The following is a 17,265-nucleotide window of genomic DNA, read 5'->3' as shown; positions in this document are numbered from 1 at the left end:
AGCTAAGACAACTATTAGATACAGATATTCAAGATAGAAAAAGGTAGAAGAGAAAAGTTTAAAGTCAAATATTGGATAAAATAGAAGATTAAAATGTACTTATTAAAGCAAAAAGAGGGAATTGGAAGGGGGTATATATCCCCCAAAGATAAACTTAAAATAACGCTTTTTACTCTAAACTTTTTAAATTTGGATTCATCAGGACTTAGCGCTGCGGGAAGGCATATGTATCCAAAAAATGTACATAAGCCTAAAGTACTTTGGAAAGATATTCTAACAGGACAATGGAAAGGTCCTGACCCAGTGATTGTCTGGAGTCGGGGCTCTGTTTGTGTTTTTCTACAGGGAGAACAGCAGCCGATTTGGATTCCAGAGAGATTAACTAAAGCAATTTCTACAGTCCAAAAAGAAGATGATTTGACTCAAATCCATAACAGCTGATATCCAGAGCTCCAGCTTGGCTATTCTTACATCTGCGACAGTGATTAACCAGGGTGCTTTTTTTTTTTCAATATCTATTTTATTATTGCTTTTTCCCACATCATAAAGTTCTATTTTATTTTTTGAGCTCATACAAACCTAGGTTAATGTTTTTCTGATCAGTTTTATTTTTTGACTGGAGTTTTTAAAAATTGCAATGGAGATTTCACCTAGGTAAAGCTACAAGGCCTTTACTATTGTCTTATGTGTTGTACGTTTGTGTGCACATTTGTGTTTTGTGTTGTATGTCTGTGTGTGCGTATGTCCATAGATCTTATATGAGGAACGCTCATGAAAAAATGGATCCGAATTATTATTATTATTTTTTTTATTCACGTGATTTAAATGGTTTAATTTAAATTAGGTAAACAGCTGTTAAGGATTGTTTTTAAAGGAGGTTAACAGATCTGTTTGTTTACTTTCACCTTTCCTTTTCATCATATTTAATAATTCTGTTCAGGATAATGTCTCTTTAGCATCATTGCCAGAATTCCTATCTCCATCCCAGTGCCGGTGAAGACAAAGATAAAACCAGACTACAGCTTCTATGATAGCTATCACAGTAAACTGTATAAACTGATGCATCAATGAATATAACTCAACAAGTAATGCTCAATCAAGGACTCGATTTACTTTGGGAGGAAATGGACATATTGATAGACCCCTCTGCTTTGAACTGCTTGCAGAACTTGCCTGGACTATGTAACTATCGTTTGGTGCAGCGAATTGTGGTAATGCTGGCATATCTTTGCTGATGGTGTCACCAGTGATGCAATTTTTCCCAAGGAGCCGTCAATTGGCTTGGTGTCGTGGCATTTCTGTATCCTCCTCCCTTCTGCTAGTGATGGTCTAAAATTTGGGGGCCAATGGCTATATGCTGGACCGGTAGTCAGTGACGGGTATGATCCAATTGCAGTGGTATCAACCTAAGACAGGAGGCTGATGCCTAAAGGTCAGTTTTCCGATGACGGGTAAGAACCATATGTTGAATTGGACAACCTACCAGGCACGGTCCTTAAGCCACATTAACCTCACTCCCCCACTGGCACCAAGGCCAAATTTGGGGGCCAACAGAGGTGAGGCAAAGAACCTCACCCCCCCACTGGTGCATAGACCTATCCACAAGTATGGCTGTATGCTGGACCGGTAGTCAGTGACGGGTATGATCCAATTGCAGTGGTATCAACCTAAGACAGGAGGCTGACGCCTAGAGGTCAGTTTTTCCCATGACGGGTAAGAACCATATGTTGAATTGGACAACCTACCAGGCACGGTCCTTAAGCCACATTGCTTGTTGTTTAATTAATCAGAAGGGGGGAGATGCTGGGAGCCATTAGCCAAGTAGGTATGACAATTTCCTTGCCAGCGTACCCCATGTTGCTTAGTGGAAGGACTCGTGGAAATAGGACATTTTGCAGTGACATTGCATGTAAGGTGACCTTGCTCAAGGACCAGGGCGGATCCGGGTTTAGGGCGTTCCCGGTTTAGGACAATCCGGGTTTAGGGTGGTTCCAGGTTTAAGGTTATTCCTGCTGGGAATAGGGTGTATCCTGCTGCCTGAGTTCCCCTTGAGTTCTCACGGGATTCAGACAGTTTTTTTGGGAGACAGAAGCCAGTGGGGGTGGATTTGGGCAGAGAACGTGGATTTCCCCAGAACGTGATTGTAGATGGCTGGTGTGAGTTTGGGAATAAAGAGTTGCTGTTTGAATCTACAAGCTGTGTGGTGGCTCGTGATTTTGTGCCCAGCCAGACTGCGGCATTTGGTGGCCGGCACTCCAGGCCCTGCACCTGGCCTGACTTGGGACTGTGTGCTTTGGGCTGCTCTGGGTCCTAACCCTGTCCTGGGAGGAGAGGCTCAAGGTGAGGCCAAGCCCTAGGAGCTAGCTCTACTGACTGCAGGTGGCCCCAGCTGTCCTCAGAGGAGGTGGACCTTGTTAGTAAAGGCCTGCTTTTGCCCATGCAGCAAGATTGCTTGGGCTTCAGTGGGACTGCTCAGGAGCTGAGCAGTAGCCAGGCCACTCCTGGGACTCCCTTCCCACCAACCCCTTTCCTCATTCCATGACTGAGTGGCCACTGGGAGTGGTGGGCGGGTGCAGGGCCACCCTTGGCAAAGCTTTGTTGCTGATGCTCTGGGGACAATGGGGGCATATCTTCTCCACTGGCCAGTGAACAGGAGCAGCCCCAGACTTAGACCCTCCAGGCCGGCAACTGACTGGAAAAGCAGAGTTGGAGGGCCTTCAGTGAGATGGCCAATCCTAGCCAAGACCACCAGGAGTTGACTTCCCTCTCCTGCCCCCATGAAGATGCAAAAGGCAGGAGAAAGGCACTTTGAAAATTAAGTAACAATCCCAAAATGTCAAATTCCATTGACTAGGAGATCAAGGAAGAGGAGAGAAATAAGACAAGAAATGTCAGGAATTGAAGAATGGGTTCTCTAGCAGGAGAGGACATGCTGAGTGCCCAGAATAATGAAGGAGCTAAGAAATGTCAAATCAGGGAGTCCCCAGTGCTTTCAGCCTAGGCCAGGGCTGCAGAGTAGCCTCAGGCTTTGGTGACTGCCAGCCTTCAGGACAGAAGGCCCTGAACATCCCCAGGAGCAAGCCCAGGGAGGACAGATGTGGGTCCCGGGGATGCTGGGCCTGAACCCAAGGAAGCACCATGGTGGGGGACTTGGGGAAGGAGATACAGGTGACCCCAGGGGGATATAGGTGGCAGGAAAGGGATGCATAGCAGAAGGTCAGGCTTGGGGGCTGTCTCTCAGAGGATCCTGGATGCTCCTTGGGTGGGGGGTGTCACTGAGCACTCAGGGAAAGACACACAGATGCCTTATCGCCCAGGGCTGCACTCCAGGCCCTGCACCTGGCCTGACTTGGGACTGTGTGCTTTGGGCTGCTCTGGGTCCTAACCCTGACTCTGCACATGCATAGAAGCCAGCACGAGCCTCTCTCTAATCATGTCAGAGGAGCAGAATTTAGAAATCAGCAGAAATTGACTTGAAGCCTTGGTGCCAAGAACAGGCCCTGGAGACCAGGTCCTGGAAAGAGAAGCCAGTGAGCTCCTTGGGTGCCCAATGAGCCAGCCACTGGTACCAGCAGGATGCTGACCCACCCTGGCTTGTCATGACAGGTGCTGGGTTACCTTCCCTGTGTCTGGAGACCGCAGGGCAGCCTCCATGTGAATTCCTGTGGGCGGGTGTAGCCCTGATGATGGAGGAACAGGGAGACACAGTGGCACTCTGGATGGGGTGCCAGATTAAATTGTTAAACATGCACTCCGCAGACACAGGGATGTCATTCCAGTCAGGTGTAGCCCCAGGCAAGACAAAACATTTGTGGGAGGCCACCCTGTTCCCTCTGCTGGTCCTCCTGTCCTCCACAGCCTGCCTCCCTGAGACCTTCATGGAGCTGGTCCCACCTCACCCTCTCCAGGGAGCAGGAAAACTCTGCTCACTCAAAGGCTGCGCAGCGGGAGAAGGCAACCCCCCTTTGCCTACCAGGGTCCTCTCGTTTTCTTTGGAACTCAGGTCACTTCTAGTAAGTCCCCTTGCTACAGGAGTGAGCAGAAAGACCAGTGAGGGCCTGCTCTTTGCTCCCCCTTCTGTGACGGGTTCGGAGCTGAATTCTGTGTCCTGTCCTTGGTTGGGTTTTTTTGTTGCTGTTGTGGGATTTTTTCTTCCTCCTTGGGATCAAACCCAGGATCTTTCACATGCCAGGCAAGTGTTCCATACTGAGTGACACCCTAGCCTTGGAGTCTCCTTGGGAGGGTCTGAGTAGCTCAGGCACCCAGCTTGGTAGGGATGGGTCAGGGCTTGTCCTTAGTCTCAGGCCCAGACCAGTCTTGGTGACACAGGCAGATCTGAGCAGCTGTCACATGGCCGTGAGGGGGAATGTCTAGCTTGCCGGGCCCACTTTCTTGAGAGTGCTTTTGGGGTTGGAACCTGTGGTTTTCCCTCCAGGCACCATTAGGAACCATGGAGGCTCCAGGCAGACCCAGAAGAGAGGGAGCTCAGCAGATCATCAGTCCTGGCCCTGTCTTCACCACAGTCACCCACAACGGGACACTCTTTAAAACTCCGTAGCATAACTGCGGTCCTTGGGGGGGTACAGTGGGGTGGACCTGCCATCTACCTGGAGAACACAGAGCAGGGATAAGGACAGGCACTGGCTGGGCACTGAGGGGTTTGAGTTTTGTCCCTTGGGTGGGGTCTGCCTCACCAACTATGAACAGGAGAATCACTCATACTGAGGGTTCTTTCAGACATGATCCTTAGGAGAGGGACAGGGCCACTTGTGGAGCAGGAAGCAAAAGGAAGCACCCTGCCTACAGCTCAAGGGTGGGCTGTGCCCATCCTGTAACTGGGAGGACAGCACCTGTAGCTGTGTGGATGGATGCAGGCAGGCAGGAGGCAGCCAGGGAGGTCCAGTGGAAGACAAGCGCATAGTGTCTCTGTGCCCTAGGCTCTCAGGATGGGGGAGGAAAATGGGTGGGGTTAAGGACAGGAGAGGCCCACATACCTGGAAGGGATGAGAGAGATGTGGGTTTATGGGGGCCTTTGTGGTAACTGAACCAGGGGATCTGGTGCCCAAAGCTTGGGCCCAGAGTCCCTTCCTGAGACCTGCACCTACCATGGCAGGTGCCCTGATGCCAGGTCCTAGGCATGGCTCCTGAAGCCCCCTCAGGTGGGTTCCTGCCCAGCCTGCCCTTGTCCTGTTGGTCTTTTCCTGCCATTGACCCTAGCCCTGCAGGGCCTGCACCCTCATGAGCTGGCATAGTTCCTGGGCCCTCATTCCACTTTTGCTTGCTCCTCAGTGGAAAACAACCCCAGTGGGGCCAGGGCCCTCCAGCCCAGGCAGCCCTATGGGTGGGGGGCTCCAGAGAGCCACACTTTCTCAGGTTCCCTGCTCCTAGTTATTCCTGCCTTGGCAGCAGAGACACTATCTGGTGGCCTCCTGGGAGAAGCTCTGAGGAGACACCCATTTCCATGATTTGCTGTCTGTACCTCAGCAAAATCTTGGCTTTTCTCAGACTAGTGGACAAAAGCAGACCAGGAGGGTCACCAGCAAGGGCTCGTCTTCACCCGACACCCTCCTCTAGCAGCACCCCTCACGCTTGGTCGCTTGTGCTGGTGGGAATCCTTTTCTAGGGCCTCGTTGTGAGATGGCACAGAACATGTCCACAGGAGGCCTGCCTAGCCTAGCCTTAAGCCCACTCCCTAGACTTCCCAGGGCAGTGTTCCTGAGGGCCTGTACTAGTGGGAAAATAGTAGGGGACCCCAAGTTTTGGGCCTGAGCTGCAGGGGTGGGTGAGGTCTGGGGAGGCATGGCTTCAGGAATCCATTCGTCCACTGCTAATAGACCCTACGTTGTCAGATGCCGTGGTCCAGATGGGTCTTCTCAGCATGTCCCAACTCCTTCACAAACCGAGGTCACCATCCTGGGGCCCTCCTCACCCTGCCCTGTCCACTTGGGTCCCTTAATGGCTTAGAAGTTCCTCCACACATGGCCCCTGAACCTCAAACAAGCCTTCCCTTTCTCTTTTCTTTGACAAACTCCTAGATGTCCGTCAACACCCAGCTCAGATATCAACACCAGAGAGGTCTGCTTCCTCTCCACTCCCGCCTCCTGCAGGTCTCCTTGAGGCCATCTAAACACCCACTTCAAGCACTGACCACCACAGAAGGGGCCCGGCTTCCCCACCTGAGTCCTGGCCCTTACCCCAGGACTGGCACTTCACCAGTACCCAGGAACATCTGTGGAATCAATGCTGAGTGTGACACAAAAAGGACCAAGTCCTTAAACTGTGCCCTGAGTTTGAATCTGAAAGATGGCTCTGCAGAAATAAGACCTACTCAATGGTCATATTACATTCTTTTTAAAAATAGACGTTTTTAAACCTTTACTCACATGGATTCTATAGTGCAATAGAGTTCAGTTGTTCTATCTCATCCAATTGGGAGATAAATGCCACAATAACGTTTTCTAAGGAAGTAAGAGAATAAAACCCCAATAGTCTCAGGTGCCCCTGTTCATGCAAGCCCTCGCCAATCCAGAGTGGACCTGGAGGGAAAGAACTGGAAGGAGTGAAGGGATGCACCAAGCAGAAGGCAAGAAGGGGGAAGAGGGGCTCCTCTGGAGCCCAGCCCAACTCAGGCCCTCCCATCTCGTCGCACTTCTCCACTCACTGTCAGGCTGTGTTCCAGGGCAGGGCCCTGCACCCCACACCTGGCACAGAGCAGGTGCACTGTGAGTGGGCATGAGGAAAAGGAGGCTTGCGTTCTGGATCCCCACTGACATCACCCTGTGACTTGAGCCCACACAATCATGTCTTTGGGTAGAAAATGGACATTCTCTGGCATGCTTTTAGCACCTCAATGTTATTTGTTCATTCATTCTTAGCTTAATTTTATTTTTATTTAGCTTTTATGTTATTAATTGCAGCGATGGAAATGGAACCCAGGGCCTCACACATGCTAGGCAAGTGCTCTGCCACTGAGCCACATCCCGAGCCCCTCAGTTTTATTTTATTTTATTTTTTTAATTTAATTTAATTTTTTTTTCAACTCTTTACTTTTTTTTTTTTAAAGATGCTTTTATTTTAGCACTGTAGGCATCGATTAGCAAGTGGTGAGTAGTTTTTTTTTAAAGAGAGAGAGAGAGAATTCCCTAATATTTATTTTCTAGTTTTCGGCGGACACAACATCTTTGTTTGTATGTGGTGCTGAGGATCGAACCCGGGCCGCACACATGCCAGGCGAGCGCGCTACCGCTTGAGCCACATCCCCAGCCCCCCCCTCAGTTTTATTTTAATGGTTAAAAACCCATCTAGGTGGGATTTAATTCCCAAGTTTATTGATTTTTAACTCCACTAATCAAGACTTGACTACCTCATATTTAAGATAACTTGAAAGGTGGGCTGGACTGGAGCTGTTTTTGTTTTTTTTTTTTAGCACATTTATAGACAGAAATGGGAGTCTATGGAGGTTTAGATTCCATCAGACACAAACTCTCAACCAATAGGGACCTCATTTACATGAGATCCCACATGTATATTAATTGAAATATGCTCTTTTACCATGATGAAAGCTGGTTCTCTAAGGACTGCTGCCAAGTCACACCCCTACTGCTTAAGCTTCAAGCACAGCCCCAGTGGCTGGTCTTGCTAGTTGAGTCTCCTCTCCAATCTCCCCTTTCTCCTAAGTAACAAAAGTCTGATTTTTTTTTTTTTTAGCTGGGCCTATTGCTGCTCAACTGAAAGCTGACATTTCCCAGCCTCCCTGGCAGCTCTGCATGGTCATGAGGCTAAGTTCTTCCACCGCAGAAGTAGAAGACTTCCTTTCTAGAAACTCGTTTCTCTTTTTCATCTAGTACTTGGGCTCAGAAGGTGCTAGCAAGAATCTGAGCAGCCATCCTGGAGGGAACCAGCTAGACACCAGCACCCTGGACAGAGGATAAGAAGGCTGGAGCAGGGAACGCTTCTGAATTGTTTCAGGGGAGGCCTACCTCCCTCTCCTGTGCCTTAGGGAAGTGGCGCTGGATGGAAAGGACAGACCTCCCGCAGTATGAATCCGCTCCTACTGCCAGGACACGGGGCCTCTTTGCGCCTGTTTCTTCAGCTGTACAGGAGAATTTTAAGAGAGACCACTTATTTGTGTTTTAGCTGTCTACTTGACAAATAACAGGTACTCAAACTTTGGTGGGTCTGTGTGTGTTTGTGTGTGTGTGTGTGTGTGAGCGTTTTTAATAGATCCAAATTAGGGCACTATTGGAGGAAGTAGTGAATCCCAGAAAATGTCTTTATAAAAAGCACTGTTTATTGTGGAGATTAAAACCAAACAGAACAACAACAACAACACACAACACCAGAAAACACCGTTAACTGCGATCAAGGAGTTGGGAAGAAGACCAAAGAGGGAGGGAGATGTCAGCGAAACTCAGAGGAAGGAAGCAAGGAAGAGGAGAACCGGCAGGAGGGGAAGGTCGCGGGTGAGCCGAGGACCCGGCCACGCGTCCCGCTTCCTCCCGGCGGCGCTCGCCCGCACCCGCACCGCACCGCTCTGCACCCGCCGCCGCCCGGTACCTGCCTGCCGCCAGACCTCCTCGGCGCCTCCGCCTGCAGCCGCGGACCCAGCGCTGGCAGGGGCGAGGGTCCCCGCAGCGCAGCCGCGCCCCCTTGTCTTGGGTCGGCGGGACCTTCTCGTTTGGGTGCCGTCGCCTGGCAACCTCCGCGCAGGAGGCCGTAACCCGCGGAGCCCTGCGTATGCCCCGCCCCGCGGTGCGCGCCAGGACGCGGAGTTCGCGAGCGTGGCGGAACCTTCGGGGGCGCGCCGCGGCAGGCGGGGCGGGGTGGGGCGCGGCGCGGCGCCGAGCGGGGATTGGCGGCCTCCTCGGGCCGGCCCCGCCCGCGACCCGCCGCGGGCCTGGGGCTCGCGGCGCCCTCAGCGCATGTGCGGCGTGGGGCAGCCGGGCCGGCGGAGGCGCGGGGTGCCAGTGAGCGGCGAGGAGCCGCGCGCCCCGTGCCCGCGCCTGTCTGTGCGCCCGCCCGCGGGTCTCGGTCCGCCCAGCGTGCCAAGCGCGGAGCATCCTCTCAGCCGCGCACCTGCCGCGCGCGCCTGTCAGCCGACTGCCCGGCGTTTGGGGCTCCGCTGGCTACCAGCCGCACCCAGCCGGCGCTGGGGCCCCGGCCCGGCCCGACCCGGCCCCAGCCCGGCCCTGGCCCTGCCTCCGCGTCCACCCCGCGCCGCGGCCAGGCCCGGGCGCAGCGCTGCGGAGAGCGAGGGCCGCCTGGAGGCCGGCCGGGGCCCGCGCGGCGATGATGAACAGGTTCCGAAAGTGGCTGTACAAACCCAAGGTGAGCGAACCGGGGCCGGACGCCCTCTGCGTTGCGCTCTTCTTCCCCCAGGACTGACCTGCTGTCTGTCCCTCCCTGGCGAGACAGGCCCCCTTTCCCTTTCCATGAAGGCTTTCTCCATCCTACCGCCTGACACCCCTTCCCTCCACTCCGCGACTTGAGCAGACCCCCATCTCCTTACCGACCCCTGGCTCGGACCCTTCCGCCCGTTCCTAAGCCCCGGTACTAGAGGGACCCTCTTGCTCTTACTCTCAGACCTGGGTGCACTTTCCCTCCCCCTCTAACTACGGCCCAAACCTGCCCCTTTCCCTTCTCATCCCGATCCTGGACTGGCCCGGGCTCGCACCCCACGGTCCTGAGCCCCCTACTACTTTTCCTGGGTGCCCCCTTCTTGCACCAAGGATGCCTCCCCTGTTCTCCGCCGCCCCTTCCCCCATCTGGGCCCCGGATAATGGACCTCCCAACCTACCTCCGCTCTACGGAACAGCCCCTTTCTCCTCTTCCCTCAGGTTCTGTAGGGATTCCCCGGTTCCCAATCCTCCGGTCCCGGACAGACTCTTTCTTCCTTGTATCCAGAGAGGGTCCTCATGCCCCTGTCCTGGCCCTCCCTTCCCAACCAGTACCGATCCGACTTCGACCCTGTTCACGTCTCCATTCTGGTCTCTTCCCCACCCATGTCTTCTCGAATTCGGGGACGGGTCCTTCTGTCACCTGGCGGTGAGAGCATCTGGGGCCCATAGCCTCCCCCGGGTAGGAGGTGCTGCTCCCCACGCGGCGCTAACGCCCCTCTCGAACCGCGGGGTCGGGGTCTGGGCGGTGGGCCCTACGCCTCGGCGGCAGCGCCAGTCGCACTGCGGGCGCTGCGTCCCAGCCGACAGCCTGGGACTCGAGTCCGCTGCGGCGGGAGCCGGGAGCCGGGCCGGGTTCTTGCAGCTCAGGGTCATGCCGCGGGGATGCTGGGATCCTGCGAGGGTTCAGGGCGCACCCTGGGCGTTTGGAGGCGGCACGCTGGGCCCTCGCAGCGGGAGGGCCCCGGCTCTGGGGTCCTGGGGAGGCACGTCTTGGGTGGGGTCACCGTGAGGACCAAGGGTGGGAGCGGGGCCAGTCGCACTCTGTCTGGGCGGATCGGACATTGAGGCCGCCGCGTTGCCTGACCAACTCAAGAACAGACAGAAGACCCCTTCTCTCGAGAGGCTACTTTACTTGGCGCAGGATCCCAGCCTCTCTCCCCTTCCATGAGTGATCTCAGGGTTGGGTTCCTTAAATACGCGTCCCCTGGTGCTCCCATTCCGGCCAGCTGGCAAGCGGGTCTGTTTGGAAAACTGGCACCTGAGGTTTGGGGCTAGTTCAGGGACCTGAAGGCTCATGTTCCACGGCCTTTGCTGAAGGGGAGCTTTATCTGGGGTTCGGGAGTGTTGGGTTCAGGACCTGCAGTGCACGGGGCCGCACTTGGCCTTGGCCTTGCCCAGAGCAGAGTCAGAGTGGCGCTGCTCGTGCTCCCGCCCTGCATGGTGCAGCAGCTGTGTTGGGGGTTCGTGGTGACCCTGGTGCTTCCCTGGGCTGGGTGTGGTTTGGGGCCTCGCCTGTCCTTGGCCACGCCCTGGGCGCCCAGCCCTCTGCTCGCTGCAGAGCATTCTGTCCTGCCTGCGGTGGCTTTGTGAGTGGACTGACCCGCCTCGGGTGCGGTCCCTGCATCCGACACCTGTGCAAGGAGTGGCTTTTCGTTTGAGTGACTTTTTGTCTCTAGTTAAGGAAAAATCAAGTCCAATTGTGAAAAAGTCATCTGAGAATGGGCAGCGGTGTTATTTTTTTGGTGACAAGTGGCTGGGGGCAGACAGGAAAGTGTTTGCAGGCACCTAATGGTCTGGTGTCTCTGGAAACACGGGGGGGGGGGTGCTGGTGCCTTCGGATGCCCTTTCCGTGGTATGTGTGGGAGAGGCGGTGTTTCCAGGTCACGCTGGCACCTTGGAAGGGAAGGAAAAGTACTTGCAGGCTGTTTCATCAATAGCTGGATAATTTCAGAGTGGCCTTGACCTACAGTTTATAGAAAAGACTTTGAAGATGTTACTGTCCTTGAAAGTGTGCCTTAGAATTGAGAATAGGATCCCTTATGTTTCCTCTTCAGCAACCAGCTGCCCTTGAAGACCTGCTCCAGGAGTTGACCAGGGTGCATTAACTTATCCCGATAATTCAGCCCAAAGCCTTGTGCTGGGGGAGGAAGGGAATGGGCAGGGTTTCATTCAGAGCTCACTGTCCTCTGTGCCCATACTGTCTGACATTTGTCCCCACCGTGGATTCCAGCCACACCTCTGTCTCAGATCTCTGGAAGCTGTGCTCTGTGGTCCTCCTTAATTGGGGCAGTCTCTTATTTGAGGTCAGTCTTTGGATTAAAATATCCTGATAATTTGAAGGTTTGGAGTATATTGTATATTATCTTACCCCAATAGCTTTTCATTTTTCAAACCAAAGCTCAGGTTTTTTCCCTTGGATTTTGAACTGAATTATGCTTCTCTTCTGTCTAATCAGGCACATTTTGGCACAGGAGAGTCGAGTCAGTCCTGGGAAGATGCAGGGCCTGGGGGAGTTGAAGTGTTAAATGCTAGCTGTAGGAGGGTACGTCTGGGGAAGATTGTTCCCACAGTTCAGATTCTTTTTCCACTTTTGTATTTAGATGTACAGTTCAAGCTTCATTTTTAATTTAATCTCTGCTTTGGTTTAAAACGGAACACTGAGCTTTTTGTTCATTATAGTGTGGTGGAAAATATTCTGAAATAAAAATCTTATTCATTCTTCCTGTAGTTCTAAAAAGTGATTGGAAATGCTTAAAGTATTTTTCTATGATGCTTATGAATTTCAATATCTGAATCATTAATATATATGTAAGTTGGGTAAAAAATACCTGATGAATAATATAATAGTTTAACGTTAACCTGACATTTCCAAAGCATTGCATTTCCATTCCTTCCTGCAAGTCAGCCTTCTAGACACCGTTGTGGTTTTTCTTGATGGAGAGCACTCAGGCTTAGGGTGCTGCACTGAAAGCAGCACACAGGAGGTTCGGCCTGTCCTCTCTTAGTGTCTCGCTTTCCTGGAGGGTGAAGACTTTCCAAGGAGAGTTAGTATCTGAGGAGGGGGAATACTCTGGAGGAGTTGGTGTCTTCTTTGAATTAGAAGCATCAACTTGTGTTTCTGGCTGGGTTATAACATCCTGTTAATCAACCTAGATGGACATCCCTGGCCACCAAGCAGGGAGGGATCATGGCAAGGGGGGAGGGGACAGTGGCCCCAGACCTAGTCTTGGCCTGGTTTCTTGACCACATCAAAGAGCACATTGATGATGAGCCAGAATGCAGGAGTTATCTGTGGGTGGATGATGGTGCCCAGGTAGATGGTCATGGTTGGTTTGATGGCTGATTACTACTCTTGGCTGTACCCCCCACAGAGATGGTTCTCATCTGCAGCCCCCAGCCACTTCCAGGGTCAGGACTATCAACTTTTGCTGTCTCCTCTCTTGCAGGGGGAACACTCCTTGTAATACTGTTTTGCTGAGTGATGTTTATCTGGATTCTTTCTGTGATGTTCTGGGTTCAGATTTGAGATGAGTGGGCTCTAGCTAGGAGAAGCCTGCAAGACTTTCTGACTGTGTGTTTTCCCAGCAGACCCTGCAAGCCCTGTGCAGTCTGCATGTGTGCAATCTTCCTGGGGGAGGGGTTCTTTGGAAACCCACCAGCATCAGGCATTGCTACACATGGGGATTCCTGCCTGTTGCTGTCAGGTGAACACAGCCTCAGGTGTCCAGGGGTCCAGGACCATGCCCAGGGACCCTCCAGGTTCCAGAGTGCCAGCCTGCCCTCTACAGGCCCTTGAGTAGAGCTGCCCCTCTGTGGCTGGCCCTCTGCACCTTGACCACCTGGCTGAGGGGGGTGGCACTTTGAAAGTACAGTGACAGATGGGGACAGTCCCAGGGTGGAGCCAGGGGAAGCATTGGCCAGGACTTGTATCTGGAGGCCCTGAGCAAGCATGGAAAGGTACAACCTGATCCTTCTTTTCGGGTTGCCCAACAGGTCTGAGGAAGAGGGCTGATGACACAGATGACAGACACTGCTAAGAGCATAACCAGGGTATCAACAAACCCTGAGGCTGGAATGCAGCAGAGGGTCATGGTGGAGACTGTGAGATGCCTGGTTTCCCACAGCCTGAGGCCTGCCTGCCTGAGAAGGCAGCCACTATCACAGCTGATTTCCCTGCTCTGCTTCACCCGGGGAATGCTGCTGTCTGTATGTGCCATGTCAGTGCCCTGTGCCTGGCACGGATCTCTTTCTGGCATTTGGGGTTTGGGTGTTGCCTTCCAGCCAAGCTGCTGACTAGTTTTTAGCTGATGAACTCCAGGTGCACAGCTGTGACCGAGGCCACACTTGGAGTAGCACATTTCTCTTTGGGGTGAGCCACTAGAATACCAGTGACCTGGTGCCGTACAGGCCTGCCAGGGCCAGCTCCCCCTTCTAGTGCAGCCAAGGAAGTTGGAGCAGTGGTGCTCGGCAGTAAGGAGTCAGGCAGGTGGCAGGCTCTGCATGCTCATCTCTGAGGCCCAGGGCTCCCTGAATTGAGAAGATACAGAGCTCCTCCCTCCCTTCCCCACCACCTCTGGTGGCCCCTCCATCAGACTCAGCCAGGGGGGACCCAGGGCCTGGAACCCTGCCACCCTGAAGGTGGCTCTAGACCCTACCCTGGTGACAAGGCAGGGGCTTTAAGCAGGAACTTGGCCTCATTTCCCAGGTTTTGCTGTGGTTTCTCTGTGTGGTGGGGAGCGTGGGGCCTCATGGGCCTCCCTGTACCAGGGCACCCGCAGAGCAAGGGAGTGTCAGTTGCTGTGGGACTGTCATGGGGCTCTGTGTGCTTACTGGCAGTGTGTGATGAGGTTTCTGTTAAATAGGCGAGTCATAGGCCCAGCGCCATGGGCTTCTTGTAATTGCCACTTGGACTCAGTTGTGTCCAGCAGGCGGTTTGCCTAGGGGAAGGGAAGCCAGGGCCCCACACAATCCCCTAAAATGGGGAGGGTTTAGGTAATTGCATTCAAATTTAAGAGGATAAATGGGTAATTTAAGAATGTTTTAGTGCCTGGTTTGAGCCATCAAGAATTCCCAGAATAGCAGATGCCCTTGCTTTAAATGTGCAAAGGTGCACCCACCTAAGAGCCCATAAGGGGCTACCATGGCTCTGTCTCCTTGGAATCGATGGCGTTGTGCATCTACAACTTGTAAATGGTGTGCTCTGGACCCTGCAAGGGTGGGTGATGGCGAGCTGATTCCAGCTCAGAGAGAAATAAATGCATAGACGGCCGTGGGTTTTAATGCTTCTCCCACTTTAACTTGTTTGGAGTCTGCTCTTGCCAGTGCTGCTTCTCTGAACAGTATCAGAGCCGAGACAGGGCAGCGGGATTTCTGCTGCAGGGCCTGGCTAGGTGTCTGCACACTCCCGCTCCCAGCCCCATGCTTAGCCTCCCCAGCTGCCAGGTGGGAGTGAGTGGACTTGCCTTGTGGAACTGTTGGTAGCAAAGGCTCACAGCTGTAGCTCACAAATGAGTGCCTTCATGTTGGAGAGCCGAGGGTGGGGCAGAAAGGTGGGGGTTGTTATGGGACCGATGTAGTTCTTCAGGGTTCAGGTTAGTGCTTCCTGGATCCCCGAGGCCATCACAGCTTCCAGCTACTTCTGTGAGGTCTTTTGAGAGTGAAAGGAGGGATTGTTGCTCTGCTGGGCTGAACTTGAGCAGTGGGTCCACCATATTAAACCTCTCCCATGGGACCCTCCCATGGCCTGTGTCCCCTGTTTGTTGGCTGTATGCTCAGGATCCAGTAGAGGACTCCAGGAACTTGGGGTGACAGGAGCTGGAGGTGAAGGGGCAAAGTACAAGTGTCAGCTTGGGACACACTGACATCCTATCCTACCCACCCCTGCTGGGCTGTGATGTGGGTGGGGAGATAAGCTGGTGCTGGTGAAAACACAGAGGTTTGGGTTGTCCACATCTGGACTCTCTTAATGCACCTGGTTTCCACGAGGTCTCGGGGAGGACAAGTTAACTTGCTGGAGGGAGCAGAGCTGGGCCCGGTGGGCCCCAGAGCTGGCAAACAGAAGCACCTTGTCCCTTACGTGGCAGGCAGTCTTCTCTGCTGGAGAACAGGTTTTTCACATGGGTCCCACTTAGTGAAACAGTTGCTTTTGTACTTTTCCAGTTGAATTACAAAGAAACTTAGATATTGATGGGCAATTCAAATGTTCGAGGGAAAAAAGACAAAAATGAATGGATTTTTTTTCCCTCCACTGATCCGCATAGATTAAGCAGGAGCAGAATAGAACATTTTATATTATGGTAATTTATGGAGAGTAGTTGGGTAAGATGAATGGAATGATTTTCTCCTTCTTACAGTAAGTATTTTAAGCTCTTCCATTTTTCATTGTTTTTGTGCTGGATGGAGGCAGGGGGGTGTTGGGGACACTTCAAGTGATGTCCTCTTCATGGCCAAGAAGCAGAGGTCCTCTGAGCTCTGCATGCTGGCCCTTTAAGTCTCTCCTGTGGTGGGTTTTGCTGAGCCTCCCCCCATGCCGCCCAGTGGGGTGGTGAGTGGGCTTTTCAGGGAGCCTGGGTGGGCACACCCCACCCAGGGACAGGATACCTAAGGCAATCATCTTTCTCCTTGTTGTTAGTTTCGAGAGTGTTTCTAGTTATTCTGGGGGATAGTTTGATGCTAAACAAAGGCTAAAGGCAGAATCAGCTGCATCAGCGCCAGATAGATTTGAAAACTACACCCACGTTCATAACAGCACTGCGTTAACACCACATGTCGACTCAGCCTAAATGTCTGTCAGCAGATGGATGGGTAGGCACAGTGTGACCTGTGATGGCTTGTCCCCACTGGCTGGAAGCACTCCTGGGGATCATCTCCCCTCTGACCGGCACATCCCTGCTCGGCCATTCCCACGGCCTGGGTTTCCTAGAGGACAGTGGTGAAGGAGTCCGGAGTCTGGGATTGAGTGCTAGGGGGCTAATTCCATCACTTTCTAAAGCTGCCCTCCTCCCAGGAGCTGCTCAGATGAGGGCTGTGCTTGACCCTGAGCTCAGCTCTGTGGTGGTCTGGGGTAGTGGGTGGGCAGTATGGAGGCTTTGCATCGCTGCAGGCCTGTGCCCAAGCTGGCCTCAGAGGGGCAGGCACTCAGCGGTGGTAGAGGGAGGACAGAAGTCTGCTGTGGCTGGAGGCTCAGTGCCCCTGCAGGGCAGCCCCTGAGATGTTACGATCCCTGGTGAAGGCGCAGTGTGCCTGGAGAACAGGCTGGTGGGCTGGCCGCTGGTGGGCTGGCCGCAGGTGGCCAGGGGCGTGAAGGGGGATGTGTCACGTGCGAGGAGGGAGGAGCATGATGGGATCAGCTCTGCCTTTTTGGGGGTTCCTCCAGGCCCGCTGGGGAGAGGGGGCAAGGCTGGCAGCCAGGGCAGTGGCAGGTGTGACCCCAGCGAGAGGAGGGACTGGCCTGGTGGGGAGGGGAGTGGGGGTTGCAGTTTGCACAATGGGCAGCACGGAGGAGGGGCTGGTGGGGTGTGGGACAGGAGTTGGGGTTTGGACTGGCACGTTTGAGGTGCCCATGCAATGCCCATCTAGAAGTACAGTTGGATTTGGTTCCTGCCGCAGGGCAGATGGCACGCAGGGAGACCTCCCCACCACAGGCCTGGAAGATGTAGGAAAAATGACCAGAAGCAAGGTTTTGAGTCCTGAGATGGAGAGAGAAGGCATTTGCCCCAGTGCCAGAAACAAGAGGGTACTGAGGCCTACCCTGGCACTGCAGGAAAGCATACAGGTCTGGATGCTTTGCCCACTGTGTGGGGTGTCTGCTGGCTGGTGGGGCTCCAATGGGATAAAGCTTCCGCTGGGCTAGATGGTCCTTTTAGGC

At 53.4% G+C, this 17,265-nt stretch overlaps 1 protein-coding gene across 1 annotated transcript in view; it reads left to right on the top strand.

The window, feature by feature from the left end:
• Window positions 1–9,254: 9,254 nt before the first annotated feature.
• The window catches only part of Zfyve28 (zinc finger FYVE-type containing 28), a 120,353-nt gene continuing 112,342 nt past the window's right edge, over window positions 9,255–17,265 (top strand). The window contains exon 1 of the mRNA XM_027940210.3: window positions 9,255–9,327. Within this exon, the coding sequence (XP_027796011.2) occupies window positions 9,289–9,327 (39 nt within the window). The 5' untranslated portion in view covers window positions 9,255–9,288. The remainder of the gene's footprint in view (window positions 9,328–17,265) is intronic.

Source organism: Marmota flaviventris, chromosome 7 (genome assembly GCF_047511675.1).
Source record: "Marmota flaviventris isolate mMarFla1 chromosome 7, mMarFla1.hap1, whole genome shotgun sequence".
NCBI lineage: Eukaryota > Metazoa > Chordata > Mammalia > Rodentia > Sciuridae > Marmota > Marmota flaviventris.
The sequence above is the reverse complement of the archived record's forward strand: the minus strand, read 5'-3'. Positions and strand labels throughout refer to the sequence as shown.